The sequence below is a fragment of the Candoia aspera genome, chromosome 9 (assembly GCF_035149785.1).
Source record: "Candoia aspera isolate rCanAsp1 chromosome 9, rCanAsp1.hap2, whole genome shotgun sequence".
NCBI classification, from domain to species: Eukaryota; Metazoa; Chordata; class Lepidosauria; order Squamata; family Boidae; genus Candoia; species Candoia aspera.
The window spans coordinates 10,665,042-10,681,227 of record NC_086161.1 but is presented as its reverse complement, the minus strand read 5'-3'; the positions used below and the strand labels follow the sequence as shown (position 1 = coordinate 10,681,227).

Sequence of the window (16,186 nt, the reverse complement as noted above, 5' to 3'; positions counted from 1 at the left end):
TTTCAGTGTGTTGCGAGCCACCCTGGAAACACTCTTTTTGAAAAATAGTATGCTAATATTTAAAATACTTCAAATAAAATAAGATTAGATGGGTCCAACAATGCACTAAGCCAGTGTTTCTCAACCTCAGCAACTGTGTGGACTTCAACTCCCAGAATTCCCCAGCCAGCTATAGCAATGCCTCATAAGTAAATGAACCTGTACATCCAGGGAGTCTTCTTTCCATCAACATGAGGTCAATGCTCTGGTTGGATATGGTGGTAGAGATTCAGTGGGGCAGGTTAAGAGACAAACTCGCACCCAGTGTGGTAACAGTTGTTCTGGATTTCTGTATAGGATGCTGCTGGACCATTATTTCCAAGATCATAAAAATATAACTAATCAGAGCTTCAGAAGTACAGAGGTGCTCTCACAGGAAGAGCATCAAACTGCAAGAGCTATAAAAGAACAGCAAAGTTAACAAAATACTTCACATCAATTTGGTACTAAAATCTGTGTTTATTACTTGTGTCTCTTGTAACTGATGGTTGACAAAATAAACCTGAGATTGTCCCCATGCTCTTATCTCACACAAACATAGACATTCACTTTGGGGAACAAGCGATGTTTATCACTTGAAATGGTGGGGGAGAGGGAGGGTAAAAATTTTCCTGCTACTTTTTGGGAAAGATGAGGGTAGAAGAAATAAGAGAAACCATAAAATCAGTTTGAATTATCTTATTAGAACACATAGCAAGATATATTCTTATTATTCATTTTTCACCCCGTCAAAAAACAAACCATGCATGTGGAAAGGAGAGAATAAAAGGAGATCAAGATTATTAGGACGTTTTACATTGTTTCTCAAGGATTAAACAGAAACTATCATTTCTTTATCACACAATATGCTAATCAGCTCACCAGGGTAAGAATGCCTTTGTCACAAGCTACAACTGTTCTTTAAATGAATTGCACTTGCTATATTTGGAGATGGCTTAGACTCACTTCCACAATGCTTTATTGTTGGGCTGGTGGAAATTGCTATTCAAAACATCTGGAGGACCAAGAAACCTCCTGTACTCAAGCTATTAAGTAATTATTCCTAATGTCATGGTCTTGGCGGCTTCATTTTCTGTTCCCTACCACCACAATCATTACCACCGTGGCTATAAAAATCCAATATCCATGTCAGGGAAACATCCCACCCTTCTGATGAACTCAAGTGCAATCCACCAAGCTTAGACCTTAAAGGAATGGTTGGTCTTTAAGGGGCCACAAAAATCTGTATTGTTTTTGGTGACCCTCAAGAGAGCTATGAGCACCATACAATCTGTCCTACAAATGCCCGCTTCTTGCCCTCAGATGCTGTGGAAGAGAATCTACCTTTGCTGGTCCAAACCCTTTCTTCACATAGAAGGTGACCCATCTTGCCTTTTTGCCTCAGGTAGGAAAGCATCACTCCTGATGCAATTTGGAGTGATTTGGTGATGGCTCTGTATAGCTGTTGCGCAGATGTGACATTCAAAATGGCTCATATATCTCTTGATATTAACAGAGACAGCAAACATTTTGACATTTTGCCAAGGTTACTGTGAAGAGGCCATTTTTGTCTGAAAATTGCATTTCTTCCTCCCCTCATTCCCTTAACTCTAGCTCTGGTGATCATTCTACAAAACCCTAGAGCACAGAGGCTTACTGGAAAGATGTGCCATAAAGCTGTATCCCAATGGGTCCTTCAACCCACATAAACAAATAGGAAGTCACCACCACCACACCAAGCCATGTTATTATCCTGTGTATCTGTGTGTGGAAGATACATATCAGTTGTCAGTAGCAGAAAGAATGGAGCAGCTCCTGCCAAGACTGAAGTTAATGAAACTGCCAAACATTATATTTATTACAGTAATCTGTCCTGCAGCAAAAAGTATACTTTATAAAGGCATTGCTGAACCGAACAGCATCTGCGCAGTAAGAAGTGCAACCTTGGCTTATTCTCCTAATGTATCCTCCTGCAAATGAAAAGAGAGGTGAAGGATTAGCACTGTCCATTTACTTACTGCAATCGTATAGCCTCACATTTTATTCCTACAGCAAGCTAGGCTGTTTACTCTGCATTTCCTAAGGAGCAATTCCTTCCATTCTCTCTTCACAAATTTCAAAGTCAGTCTTAGAACCGTGGAGTTATGTTTTGGAGAACCCTAATCTACAATATGTATCTCACTCAACCAGCATGGAAGAGGAAACAGATTAGGGAAAGCAGTATTTGTTTAGAATAATGGCTCTGTCCAGTGTAGGCTAAGTATTAGGCTAAGTATAATTTGTTCCACTACTGTTTCTCACCTCTGGAGATTCTTTGAATGAAGCAAAACTGACTGTTAGACACACTGCAGATGGATGGTATTTTACATGTATTGTCCTTTTTAATTGAAAAACACTGATGACACATGAGCCCGTCACCTGCATAATGCAAACAGAAGAGGGAATGAGGCAAAAAAATAATAATAATTTTACATACACACTCTAATAAGTAAAATAAGGTCTCCTAGTGTTGAGATCAACTCTTGATGAATTAATGGAAACATACATGCTGCTGTGGTTGTTTTGCACCAATGTAGAAGTATTTTGCTACAGCCAAGATATTTTTTCAACTCCTCAGTTTAGCCTACAGCCCTAGGCTTTCTTGTGGCTTTCTGTTCAAGCATTAACCAAGTCCGACCCTGCTTAGATTTTTCAAGACCAGCAAAGATCAGCTATATGCTGCCATCTGCGATGGCTATACCTTTATAAGAAGAGAACTATAGGTAATTTTATTCCATTCTTTGCATGTCAAAAGTCTTCACTTTTTCTCTCACCCAATCACATTTGTTGCAGGAACATTCTTTTTAGGGTTTCATTTTAATGAAAGATTCCCAGAGCAAAAGAATGTAAACAGGCAATTGCCACTTACAGGTGGAAAATGAAAGGGCAGATTATTATTACATGAAGGGAAATGCAGAAAGAGATGTTAGTGTCAGTTCAGAGACTTCCAGCTGTTTATAATAATTACAAGAAAGATTCAGTTCTAGCTGTGTCATGTCAGGTCTTGGGGAAATTTCAAGCTAGTTCATGCCTCTCTTAGAAGACCCTGAGAGTCCTCTTCACTGTTGTAGGGAAACTAGAAGATCAGACACAATGCAATGAATCTTAGCACAAAAAGACATGATGTTGACATCTGTGCAACACACTGAAGAATTAAGAATTGGACTTCAGCTACTTCAGGGAGGATTAACGCAAATTCCCCTAACAATTTGGTACCAGCAAGCATGTGTAATAAAATCCCATCCTTTCAAAATAAGGAAAACCGCATCAGAAAGATGTTATTAGAAATTATGGAGTTTAAATGGGAGAGAACATTTATCTCATCCTTCCTCAACCTGATGCCCTCCAAATGTCTTTAATTCAACTCCCAGAATTCCTGGTTAGCACATGGCCATTGGCTAGGAATTCTGGGAGTGTCTCTCAAATATATTACTTTTTGACCTCCCAGAATGGCATGGGATGAAGGCTAGGCAAACTAAGCACTTGTGGAATCTTGTCTCCTGCAATTACCTAGAGCATATCTATCAAGCATTACTAATATGGTAGCTAAAAACAATCTCCACTGAGAGCAACAGGAAATATGACCACTTCTGCACAAGGAGATTGATAGACAACCAGTGCGACAGAAAGTGAGACTTTGGATCTGACTGCACAATGTTTTTATGCTCTTGTACAGAGGTTAAAACATGGCTTTCCAACTGCACTTTGCACATATATGTACATTTGACATGGTAGTATAAAAATGTTGCTGTTCTTGTCAGTTGCTGATTGGTAAAACAGTTTTGCCCAGGAAGCTATTGGAAAATTTCAATGGAAGTTATTTTCTTTAAAGAAAGAGGCCATTTCATTCATGCCTCTAGATAAGTTCATAAAACAAAGCTCATAATTCCACTTCATTTTCTCTCAAGGCCTGGTTCCTGGATAATCTTGGGCAACCTATGAATTCAGCTGAACTTCCATCAGCTGAATGGCAATCACTTCCTCTATCCTGTCGGTCTGTCTCTGTCTCTGTCTATTCTTTATAGACATACCTGTTGGAAAGGACAGCAATACTGAGAAGCCAAGAATCAAAATCTGAGTCAGGGGAAGTTTCATTCTGAAAAAGTCATTCACAGATCTATTAAATATGTGAGAAACGTTTAAAAAATTACATATATTTTGTTGGTTGGTTGCTTTTTCATGCAGATACCTGAGATAAGGTATATCACTAACAAATGTAGGATATTTTATCTTTATAACACCATGCTATCTAAAATGTATCAATTTTGAAATCTTTATATTTGACCAGTGAAGAATGGGTGGTCAAATAATTCCACTCTCCTTTTTACAGTAACATACGTGTTATTAAAGACATGGTACCACGGCTTCAGTTTTTCAGTGCTTCTGCAATTAACCAGGCACAATGTGCTTTAATGTTTAACCCTACATCTTAGTTTTCAATGCGACAAACTTCTTATGTGCCTTTAGACCATGTTTTTGTTCCCTCAATAAAAAGAAAGGGAGAGAAACAGTTGGACAGATAAATAGACAATCCCAGAGAATAACAGATGGATAGACACACATCTATAGCTGTGAATGTTCTGGTTACTTCTGTGATTACTTCAAAGCCATGAATGACTGCAGAACCAATTCTACTCTCTCTGGACAATTTGCATTATCTTTTTCCCCAAAGGTGATACTCACCTTTCAGTGGATTGTGTCTCAGATCCGATCTCTCATTTAATCCATTGGTTTCCAAAATGGTACCAACTTCTGAATAAACAGCCTGACAGAAAGGAATCAGATATGTCTCACTGATGGAAACATAATCAGTCTACTGACCAAGCACTTTTAACTACTGGCTGGATTGTAGCAGCCACTGTTAAAAATATCCAATGATGTTAGGCACAGTGATTCTGAGGAAGGGAGGAAGATGCAACAACATGTAGGTCTATGTTATGCCCCCAAATTCTTCAGATCAAGCAGATGGAAAGGGGGAAAGTATCTCTGAATGGTGTCAGTAGAAGTCATTTGCTAAGACCATCCCATGATTGGCTGGTGAGAAACAACCAAAGCTGCTCTTGAATGTCATGAATTCCAGGCAAATGTCCTGCTGCTCCTATGGACTTAAATTTCAAACATTTATCAAATAATGGGGACTCAGTGGAGTCCTTGGTGCTCTCTGAGCCTTGTTGTTTTCTTGCAGACATTTCATTGCCAGACTAGGCAACATCTTCAGTGCAATGGGGACTCAGTCCTGAACCAAACCAAGTTTTTCTTGGGAAAAGGTCATTGTGTGAGCAACCAATTAGCATTACCAAGAGTAATATCCAACCTTGGTAGTCCTTGCTGGTCTTCCACCCAACTACTAACTAGGCCTAAACCCTATGTTCTTCAGAGCCCAAAGGAGGTTAGCTAAATGCTGCCACCTGCTGTGACAAATCTAATGTGAAATACCTTCTTCCCCCCATACACACTTTAGATCTACTCATTAATTCCAGCTACATACATACATAGTATTCCCCAAAAATGGTTATTGGGCTTCATTATCAGGTCTTTTTCCTGATCACAACTTACCTGCTATAAAGGAGAACATGAATAAAGCAACATCAACAATCTATTCATGTGAATTTGCATCCTGAAAAGTAAACCAGAAGGAAAAAAAAACAGATTGGAATGGTTTGTGAGGAGCGACAAATTCCTCCCCCAAATTATAGAGAAGTATGGCCCAGGAACAAGCCATCTTTTTTCAGAAAGTACCAAAGACTTTGTTCTTGTATGTTAGCTGGTCCTTCACTGTATTGCTTAATAACCCACAAGCCCATTTCCTTGAGTTTAACTGTTCTCATTCACAGATGTTTCCTTACAAAAACTATTTGAATTGCAGTTTTTCAGTTACTATTCACAGCCAGAATGCAAATAGTGGGAATTAAGCATCTCTTCTTGCAGCAATATAGTCCCTTGAAAAGTCTCTCATATCATGTGCTAAATCACAGCAGATGCAGTTACCTCTGGAATTTCATGAAGACCAGGCGGAAGTGTTCTGAAACAAGCACACTGAAATGCTGCTTAAGTTAGGCGAATGGGCAATGATTAACTCAAATTTGGAAAAAGGTCATTGCATGGGCAAAGTAGGTGTTCTCTTGGGACCAGAGAGGACTGTGTAATCAATTGCAATGTAAGTAACTATAGTCACCTTAACTAGAGACACTGGAAACTGGTTTAGCTGTATCTTTATGTGCTAGCAACAAGGAATTAATACCAATACTAATTTGCATTTTAGCCTAATCATATGCCCAGGCAGTCCAGAAAATAAGTGTTGGATGTTGATCTGTACAGTAGTTGAGTCCAGTCTTCTCGTAACAGTTTAGAGTCCATTTCAACACCTTTTGTGATAATTGGAATAGAGCCTGTGCAAATTGGAAAGGAGGAATTCAGAAGTCCAAATCAGATCAATCTGAACCAATTCAGAAAACCAATTTTCTAAAGTGGCAGTTCAAATTGGAACAGATACCCTGGACTGGATAGATTTTTATAAAGCTACACCTAAATACAATTGTTTTTACAGTAACTCAAGATGAAATCTTTGTATTAGGTGATTCTTTTCCTTTGATATGCAGAAATGATTATATACTTCACTATTCAAACATATTGAAACAGGGCCTACTTATAAATTTCCAACTATAGTGTGATTGTAATACACACATTTATCTAGAGGTATAAGACCAATCTAGTGACAAAGGTGGCATAAAAGGGGCAGGGAAAGCCACATTCAAATCTATACTCAGCCACTGGAAGCTTACTGGGTTATGTTGGGCCAATAACTTTCTCCCCGCCCAACCAACCGAACAAGGTAATCCCTATTAGAAAAAAATTGGGAGTTCTACCTATCTTGAGTTTCCAAAGATGTGATATAAAAATAATGGCCCAATCTCACCAATATACACAAGCTATATGTGCACCCATAATGTGTACACCCATAAACTGTGTTAGTGTATTTATTTATTCCAAATGGGTAGGGCCATAGTATCTTCTCAATTCACCAGATAGAGTTGTTCAGAATTCTTCAGTACTATTGCAAATTAGCTGAAACACAGTATCACAAAGGGGAGCTGCAAGTCACTGAGGTCCTCCTCTTCTGTGGCAATAAGATTGACAAATGCTTTCATTCACTGCTTTATTTTCTCTTACACTCTTTATAAGATCACATTGCTGAACATGGTTAAGTAAAAGTGGTCTGCAGCATGGTAAGAACTAAGACTTATGTCTCTCCTCTCCATTCTTCTCTGAGTCCACAATGATACAGTCAAGCAGCATCAGTCAGACACATGGTAACAGGAGCCTGAAACACCTAGAACTTCTAACAGGCTAAGAGTGATGGGATGCAGGAGAAATTGCTAATATTATCCCACTTCCTCATATTTGCACATTTCCATTTCAGTGCTCAACAAGACAGATGTTCTTTAGGGACTGATGAGACACTGGAAATGGAAAAATATTTTAATGAATCACATTAATAACATCTGTAATGTTTTCTAGTTTCTTCAAAGTGAAAAAATTAAAAATTTAAGTAGAACAGTAACACTTCACTTTTCTCTCAGCAACACTTGACCCAAAAAAATAATCACAAGCTAAGACAAGTGTTCTGATATGGAGTCCAGGCTGGATTCCAAAAATTCTACAGCTCTGCTCCCAAGTATACAAAATAAGTTGTTGTTTGGTGTTGGCTTTAATTTAATTTCCTCCTCCTCTCTGCAAAAGTTCAGTTTGTATTCTTGTATAACACTTTGGGGAAAAGAAGAAAACATTCCCATCTAGAAAAGATGGTGTGCCAAAATATTTAAATATCTGTATAAAGTAGAATGCAAACTAAAAGACTGAGCAATATAAGGCACTGGAAACTCTCATAACCATCACAGTTACCCTAGGAAAAATCCTTAATTATGTCCTATCACAGTATTAATTTCCCAATAGGTTACTGATCATGTGAAAGCCAAGAGGAATGGGCACTGAGGGTGTGAAGTCAGAGTATGTCTTAGTATAAACTGTCCTATGGCTGAAAATACTGCAGCCAAATTCATTTGTTTTTCAACCACAATGCAATCATGTCACTGGAAGCCATAACTTCTGTGGGCTGACAACATCATTCAGCTTCTCTTTGATCTTCAGGAAATGCCTTTTGAACTCCAAACCATCACCCTGTATGGGGAAGGGGGGAAGAAAATGCTCAGCTTCAAAGTATTGTTAACAGTACAAAATAAAGGATTCTGACACATGTGATATCCTATGAATAAATAAGAAAAATATTACCTAAAAAACTCTTTTGCAGATTAGAAATGAAAGAACGATCAGGTAAAATTCTTACTAAATAGGATAGTATAAAGGTTCAGGTTTAATAATTTTAATAAATGTTGATTTATAAGTAATGTTTGATATGTATCCTATAAGCTGCTTAGAGTCATATCACTGAAGCAGAATAGAAGCATTGTTGTTGCTGTTGTTAAACAAATATTTCTAAGTGCCCAAACTTCTTCCTTCTACCTGGTCTTCCACATATTTCTAAATTAGGCTTACCTTTGACAATCGGAAATCCACAAGAATTTTCTCATCCATTTCTACCAGATTTGCTTTGAAAATCAGTTTGTTGTTTCTTCTATCCATGGTTGATATGGTGACCTTTCAAGAAAGAGAGTTATTGATCAGAAGGGAAGAAGTAATGTTAGCCTTCCAGTGAAGTTGCTTGCTTGATCTGGTCTACCTAGTGGGGCTGACAGAAAATCCCACAATGTGTAATGAGCATTTCAGTCATGTATGCTCTTTACTGAAGCAGACAGCAGCCTTATAAATGGTTTTCTCCCAAACAACGTTCTTGAGTAAATAAGGAACTTCCCTGGCTACTAAGTAGTCACAAGTAAACACCCTGAGAGAAATAGAAAGGAAAACATCCTACAGCAGGACAATGACCAGAGGCTACATTTTTTCTTAATTTTTACTTGCAAGGTGAAGTAATGGCTAAGGATTGCAACAAGTAGCATCCACATGCAGTTCTGACTCTACTGTTTATTCGTTTGTCTATTCAACCAACGTATATACTTCAAAGTGTCACTTGTATACCTGGTTTGTGCAACCTTTCTTCCAGATGTAGCCCATCTTTTCACAAACCTCCTTCAAGATTTGGTAAGACTGGTCAGCATCCAGTTTCAAAAAGAAACGGGTCATCCTCTTGACTAGACGTTGCCATGGGTTCTAAGAGGCAAAGAGACAGACAGAAAATGGCAAAAACCAGCTGGACACTGAGCAGTTAAGCCTTGAACCAACATTATTTCCAAAAGTTAGATGTAAGGTTTTCATCGAAACTCTGCATTTATCCTTTAGTTTTATTACAAAAAAAAAAAAAAATCTTCAAAATTATTAACTTCCAAACCTAAAACTACACCTGAGGATAGGATTTAAATAGGAAAGTTAAACACAATGTTGTGATTTAAGAACAAAGAAAAGCCAAGAGTTCCATTGGGCAGCATTACCTGTGATGAACTTGGGGTGCCTAATAACTGGCTGTTTAGCAACATATGCTCAGGGCAGGCTGGTTGAGAGAAGCTAATCCCTTGTACCAATTTCTTGATACTGCCTGGACCGCTGTCCCACAAGGAGAGGCCAGTTCTTGGTTCTGGTTGGGAATTGGAACAGGTCTTCTTTTCCTCACTGCCACACCAAAAACAAGTATCATCACAATGTTAGAGTGCATCAGTTTTTCTAGTACCGTGCTTTCAGAAAGCACACTATTGCCTTCACTGAACTGTATGAGCCTTTACAATTGCATTTGCACATGACTATTAAAGCCAATCCTTACATACAACTTACAGTATGCCCCCATTTTCCCCGACAAAATTCCAGATCTGAGCATATTCCAATAGGATACTGAAGCAAGACCACCACCAACCAACCAAAATATCCAACTAGCACAGATGGACATCCCAAACTGAAGATTAATTCAGCCAAGCCAATTATTCAAAAGGAGTGTTTCCGTTTGATAAAGACAGGTAGGAATGAAGGCTTTCTGATGCTGAGACAGGTGGAACATCCTGATGGTGCAAGTCCATCAGAACATGGAAAAGCTGGTGGCCTTCCACTGATACACATCATTGGTATACCTAGCCTAGGACCATCAACGTTGATAAGCAGCACCTCTGCAGGATTTCAGGCTGGCAATTTTCAAGCCCAACTAGGAGATTCTAGCGATTGAACCTGCAAATCTGTGCTTGACTTCTGAGCTACAGTCCTGCCCTCAACAATGTCCAAAATTCCATTTACTTGCCATATTCATGATAGCCATGCTTCTGTTGCCTACACATATCTTAGGGAACTAGTGAAATGAACTCTGTGAGCACACCACAAAAGTGTACGGAAACCGTGCTGTTGCTATGAAGCTAGATTACTAGACACAACACACACACGGGTATCTTCACCTGTGTGCATCTTTTACTGGAGAGAAGTCCATATCTGATCTAATGTGTTTAGAAAAACCTCCTGGAGAATCGGAAGGTCCTCCTGAAGAGCCTCGAGACCGCTTTATACCTACAGAGACAGAGATGCTATGATTAGAACCCAAACAAAGGCAAGTTGTTAAATTAAGCCTTTTGAGGCTCAGCTAGGGCCTGCAGCTCTCTAGGACTGTTGGCCAGCTTAGATTCATGTCTCTTCTCAAGGATCAGAAAAAACAAATCCATGTAGACTTATTAAATGTAAAATTCCCCAAACAAAGATAAGGGAACTATCATTTTGTCTGCAGATTTCTTCAGCTGATTCTCCCTTTCTGTTGCTAAAGTTAATAAAAGCTTAGACAAAGAGTAAGTAGATCAAGGCCTACTTTGCGTATCATAATGTCATTCAGATGGCACAAATCACTCGTGGGAAAAAAAACCATGAGAAAAGTATTTACCAAGGGTGGACTTTCCAGAAGGTGCTGAACTATTTACCCAGCAGCCTTAGCTAGCAGGCTGAATGAGTGATGCTGGGAAATGTAGTTTAGCAACAGAGATGAAAGTTTCACATCCCTATTTTATGCCTGTGACTATTTCAACAAGCCAAACAAGGTGTATATTAAGAATCTAAGTTGAGCCTGTGTGACCATCCTTAGTGACAGTGAAAAAGAGACTGAAAAAGAAATCTCAGCAACAACTACTACTCCTAATTACTATTTGTGGGTGGTTCATTGAAGATCAAATATAAAACTTTTTGAAGTATGACTTGCTCCTTCTGTGGCATACACGGAAATACTAAAGCCACAAAACTCTAGAAGTCATACAGTTTGAAAATGGAGTGATATGTCATGCTAATAGGCATGTAAAATGCACTCACCTTTCCTTAAAGTTTTTGTATACCATCTGTCTTTTTTAATGTCTGCAATAGTAAGCCTGGATGAGGGGTTTTCGTTTAATATTTTGAGGAGTAAAGCTGCAAAACAATGAAGAATTCAATTATACAAAATCAAGTTCAATTAAGATACGCTCTTCAAAAATATGAAGGTATTTTCTATTGCAAAACATCTTCAAACAAAGCATTTTAACGGTGGATTTGCGATGTTCTTTGGATGGTGAATCTGAGTCCATAAAAAATAAAGCAGTGTTTTTACTGGGTACAGGTAGTATCTTCCAAAGGACATTACATATCAAGAAAGGGAGAAGTCTGAGATAATGCCCTGGTTTAGAGACGAGATTATTCAATCAGCTGAAGTACCTAGTGGCAATGAATCAATCTTCTTCCATGGGGAAAGATAAGTCTTTCTTTCTTTCCAGTCACAATATTCTTGACAAGTACCGACAGGCTGGTCCCACGGCAATTCTGCAAGAAAGGAAACCCCATTTTTAAGCAAAATTTGTCAGCACTGAAATAAAACACAAAAGGTTACCCAAAGACTCACAATTAATCCATATTCCCAATGCCCAGGTGTCTGCCATTCATTTTATAAGAATTCCTGTCAGAAAAATGAATTAGACCGTGAGTGGCTCTTACCTCCTGCTAACATAGCTGTAAGCACAATTCCACACGACCACACATCAACAGGCTCGGCATGGAATTCTTTCCTTTTCAGGACTTCTGGGGCCAGGTATGGAAGTGTGCCACATATCTTGTTCAACAATCGCTCGCAGCCGTTATATTTAAATACAGTAGCTAGCCCAAAGTCTGAGATCTTGAGGTTGTCTGAGCAAAAGCACAAGAACACTGTGCATCATCCTTCACCACATTTGCTTAATTCAAATGAAATCATTCTAAAAGCTCCTAACATTTAGCCCACAAAAATATCCAGGAAGCTGAACAAAAGGCAAAGGGGTCTCTTGTAAAGAACAGAGGTCCCATTTCCAGCATTTCACTCATGAGCTTAATGAATATGTTGGGGAGGGGGAGAAGACCACAAAAGTTTGCCCTTCCCACCTTCATCAACCATCTTCTCTTTTGCCTTACCAAGTAAGAGTTGCTCTCTGAGTGAAATGGGCAGGGAATACAATTGATATATAAATAAAATAAAATGAATTAATGAAACCACCTCTTATTTTCTTTGATTTGGATGGAAAATGGTTGAGTGAAAGATTAAAGTCCAAAGATTTTTGAGTGTGATTGACAAAATACAAAGAGCTTCTCTCTTAATTCTCTACTGGTGGGTTTCCCAAGAATATTTGGTGAAAAACAGAATGTTGGACTAGGAGTAATATGTCTGAAGACTGAAATGAACACCTCTGTTTTTTGGAGACAAGCTTTTCTTTTCCTGTTTCCCTACGGCCCCAAGTTTTGAGAGTACTAGAAAAAAAATTATTTACCTCTTGCATCAAGTAGCAGATTCTCTGGCTTAATATCTCGATGTGTCACTCCTATGCTATGGAGGTAGACCTTATAAAAAAATGTAATTCTATTAATTCTTTTTGCCTGTCCCACCCTCAAAACAGAATGTGAGAAAAATCACGAGGAAAAGTCAGCATAAAGAAACTTACCACACCAGCTATCAGCTGGTGGAAAAACTTCTGTGCTTCTGATTCTGGCATTCCAATATCAGGCTCTGAAAAAGATACCTTATTGTTACACAGAAGCTAAAATAATCTGCATCATTAATAACTTACTTTCCCCACTGAGGTACTTCATTTTAAGACAGTATGGCTGACAATAAAATGGTAGTAGAGAGATGAAGCTTTAGAAAAGGATATCTCATACAGCCATCTGACTTAATTTGGAACTTTTTAAATTGGTATTAATTTATTTTAAGATGGTTTGCTCAAGATACATTTAAATAACCGTGAAAGAATAAGGCAACCAAACCTAGCTGCCTTTAAACTATATCCTAATTGGAGAGGCAGGTTTTTTTTTAATTTAACAGGTTTATGTTGTTGTTGTTTATTCGTTTAGTTGCTTCCGACTCTTCGTGACTTCATGGACCAGCCCACACCAGAGCTTCCTGTCGGTCGTCAACACCCCCAGCTCCCCCAGGGACGAGTCCGTCACCTCTAGAATATCATCCATCCACCTTGCCCTTGGTCGGCCCCTCTTCCTTTTGCCCTCCTCTCTCCCTAGCATCAGCATCTTCTCCTGTCTTCTCATTATGTGGCCAAAATATTTCAGTTTTGCCTTTAATATCATTCCCTCAAGTGAGCAGTCTGGCTTGATTTCCTGGAGGATGGACTGGTTGGATCTTCTTGCAGTCCAAGGCACTCTCAGAATTTTCCTCCAACACCACAGTTCAAAGGCATCGATCTTCCTTCTCTCAGCCTTCCTTATGGTCCAGCTCTCGCAGCCATATGTTACTACAGGGAACACCATTGCTTTAACTATGCGGGCCTTTGTTGTCAGTGTGATGTCTCTGCTCTCAGTTGCTTGATTAGCTCCGAAGCAACCTGAGGCTCCCAGGCCCGTTGACAGAAGGTCTTCAGGGCCTTCCAGAAAAGGAGCAAGGAGGGGGCCAATCTTATATCTGGGGGAATGATGTTCCAAAGGGAGGGAGCCACTACAGAGAAGGCCCTTTTCCTTGGCCGCACTAGATGTACCTCCCTAACTGAAGGGACCCGCAGCATACCCTACCTCCCCACTCTGTTTAATATCACAATTCTTTTAAATTCTTCTATATTTGCAAATCCAAGCATAAATTGCATAAAATAAGCAACACATTAAAAAGGAGAGCATCTAACTAACTACTCTGCAACTGGTGATGCCTTTTCTCCAACCGGCTTGTGGGCACCACATGGCAGAACTGGCTTGATTTCAGAATATTGGCTTGTGGTATCTGGTTATTTTTTAACAAGGTTCATGCACTGCACTCAGCCATAATATAATTTGTTTAGTTTGGCCTTAGTATGTTGTGTGAATCCAACCGTGGTTTATTCAGGAAATAATCAAACCATGCTGAAGCATGTACATTGAGTCTTATAAATTGTCCCACCATGAAAAAGTGGGAAATAAATCAAATTGAACTAAAATAATCCAACCAGTTTAGGGTACCTTTCCTAGATCTACCGAGAAATTCACACAAGGGTCCATAGTAGTAAAATAACACTGCCACCCCTAGATTGCACCAAAGCTCAGTCTGTCACCCTACAAATTCTCCTATACCTATTCGGTCAAAGAGCTCGCCCCCGCTGCAGTATTCCAGGAAGAGATATTGAATAGTGCCTTCTCGTCGATGCCCATAAAACTTCACGATATTCTCATGATTCAACATTTTGTTGATGCAGATCTCCTTCCTGATCTGATCCGGACATTCAACTGCACATTTTACGTCCACCATTTTCACTGCAACAGCTTCCTCGGTGCGCCTATTCACAGCTAGTTGAACTCTGAAGAGGAGACCAAAATGGGGTTACAGACAAGCTTTCGATCCTGAAAATTAAGTTCAATTAAGCTCTGCCCACCACCCATTTTCCTTCTACAGAAAACAAGACTCCTTAACTTAAATTAGCATAATTCTTCTCTTCTACAATCCTCAGTATCATTCACTACAATTCGCAGCTCACCCTTTTTCCACAGGCTTTATTTTAGTTTCAAAAGCTCATTGTTTTGTGCATTCACAAATGCTACTTACTCTCCATAAGCCCCTTCTCCAAGGGTCTGCACTAAGTCCCAGTCTTCCACAAATGGCACTGCCATTTTCACAACCAGCACATCCACTGCAAATGTCTGAAAATAAGAAGGAATGTATTTATTTATTTATCTATCATAACATATTTATATAGCCACCCATTTCACAAAAACGTGACTCTGGGCAGGGCACAACATAACAAAAGTTTAAAACTCTGTAACAATCTAAAAACAGACAAACATAAATAAAATAAACATATAATGTCAAGAGTTACAAAATATGGCTGCCAGGTACTTGAACAACTACTGCAGTCTGCTAAGGTATTAATCCTATATATATTTACTTAGGAATTGCATTTACTAATGAACACACTTATAGATGAGCAAGCCCAGAAGGGTGAATTTAAGATATACTTGCTAATATGAGTCTTGAAACTTGAGCAACAAATAACTAGTTGCCAAAAAAAAAAAAAACCCCACCAGATTAGTCTCTTGCAGATAAGCCAAGAATCCATCCTGCTTCAGCCTGTTGTATTTCCATCCTGAGCACAAATGAAGAGTTTTCTACCCCTTCCAGCCAACGTGTCTTTTATGTTGGATGAGTAGAGAATTCAGTGCCCTTACCTATATTGCACTTCCTTTTTGCTTATGACCCTAGACAGCATTTCTCAACCTTGGCAATGCCAAGATGGATGAACTTCAACTCCCAGAATTCCCCAGCCAGCATGCTGGGTGGGGAATTCTGGGGTTGAAGTCCACCCATCTTGGCATTGCCAAGGTTGAGAAATACTACCCTTAAAGGACTTAAGAGTGATCTGCTCAAGGAAGAAAAAAAGCTGCTTTGGAGGATGCAGAGGAGGAGAAAGGCTTGAAGCATAACAAACTACTCATTCCTAAATAAAACAAATTCAGTTTGAGGCCCAGAATCCATTGTTGATACAATCCATAAACACAAACACATATTTTTAACACGTTGCATGAAGTAATTCAACAGATGCAAACTTCCGGAGACCTGAATACCTGAATATTTCCATCCATCTTCTGGACCAAGAACCAGAACTGTGGAGCTGCCATTCCTATAAGCCCCCACCTG

The 16,186-nt window shown here is 39.1% G+C and overlaps 1 protein-coding gene and 1 long non-coding RNA gene across 2 annotated transcripts; both read right to left on the bottom strand.

Annotated features, from left to right (window-relative positions):
* Window positions 1–1,338: 1,338 nt before the first annotated feature.
* LOC134502529 (uncharacterized) lies at window positions 1,339–6,217 on the bottom strand. Its single transcript, XR_010068458.1, has 5 exons — window positions 5,614–6,217; window positions 4,741–4,809; window positions 4,089–4,153; window positions 2,320–2,436; window positions 1,339–1,988 (listed from the first exon to the last, which is right to left on the bottom strand). It is a non-coding gene; the product is annotated as an uncharacterized LOC134502529 (long non-coding RNA).
* A 982-nt stretch (window positions 6,218–7,199) lies between these two features.
* On the bottom strand, window positions 7,200–15,180 carry CHEK1 (checkpoint kinase 1). The gene is made up of 12 exons (XM_063311145.1): window positions 15,098–15,180; window positions 14,629–14,852; window positions 13,023–13,087; window positions 12,852–12,921; window positions 12,049–12,237; window positions 11,773–11,877; window positions 11,395–11,490; window positions 10,503–10,611; window positions 9,561–9,738; window positions 9,151–9,282; window positions 8,611–8,712; window positions 7,200–8,235 (listed from the first exon to the last, which is right to left on the bottom strand). Exons 1-12 carry the CDS (start codon window positions 15,160–15,162, stop codon window positions 8,140–8,142), a joined length of 1,431 nt encoding a protein of 476 aa, XP_063167215.1. The 5' UTR covers window positions 15,163–15,180; the 3' UTR covers window positions 7,200–8,139.
* Window positions 15,181–16,186: the final 1,006 nt, after the last annotated feature.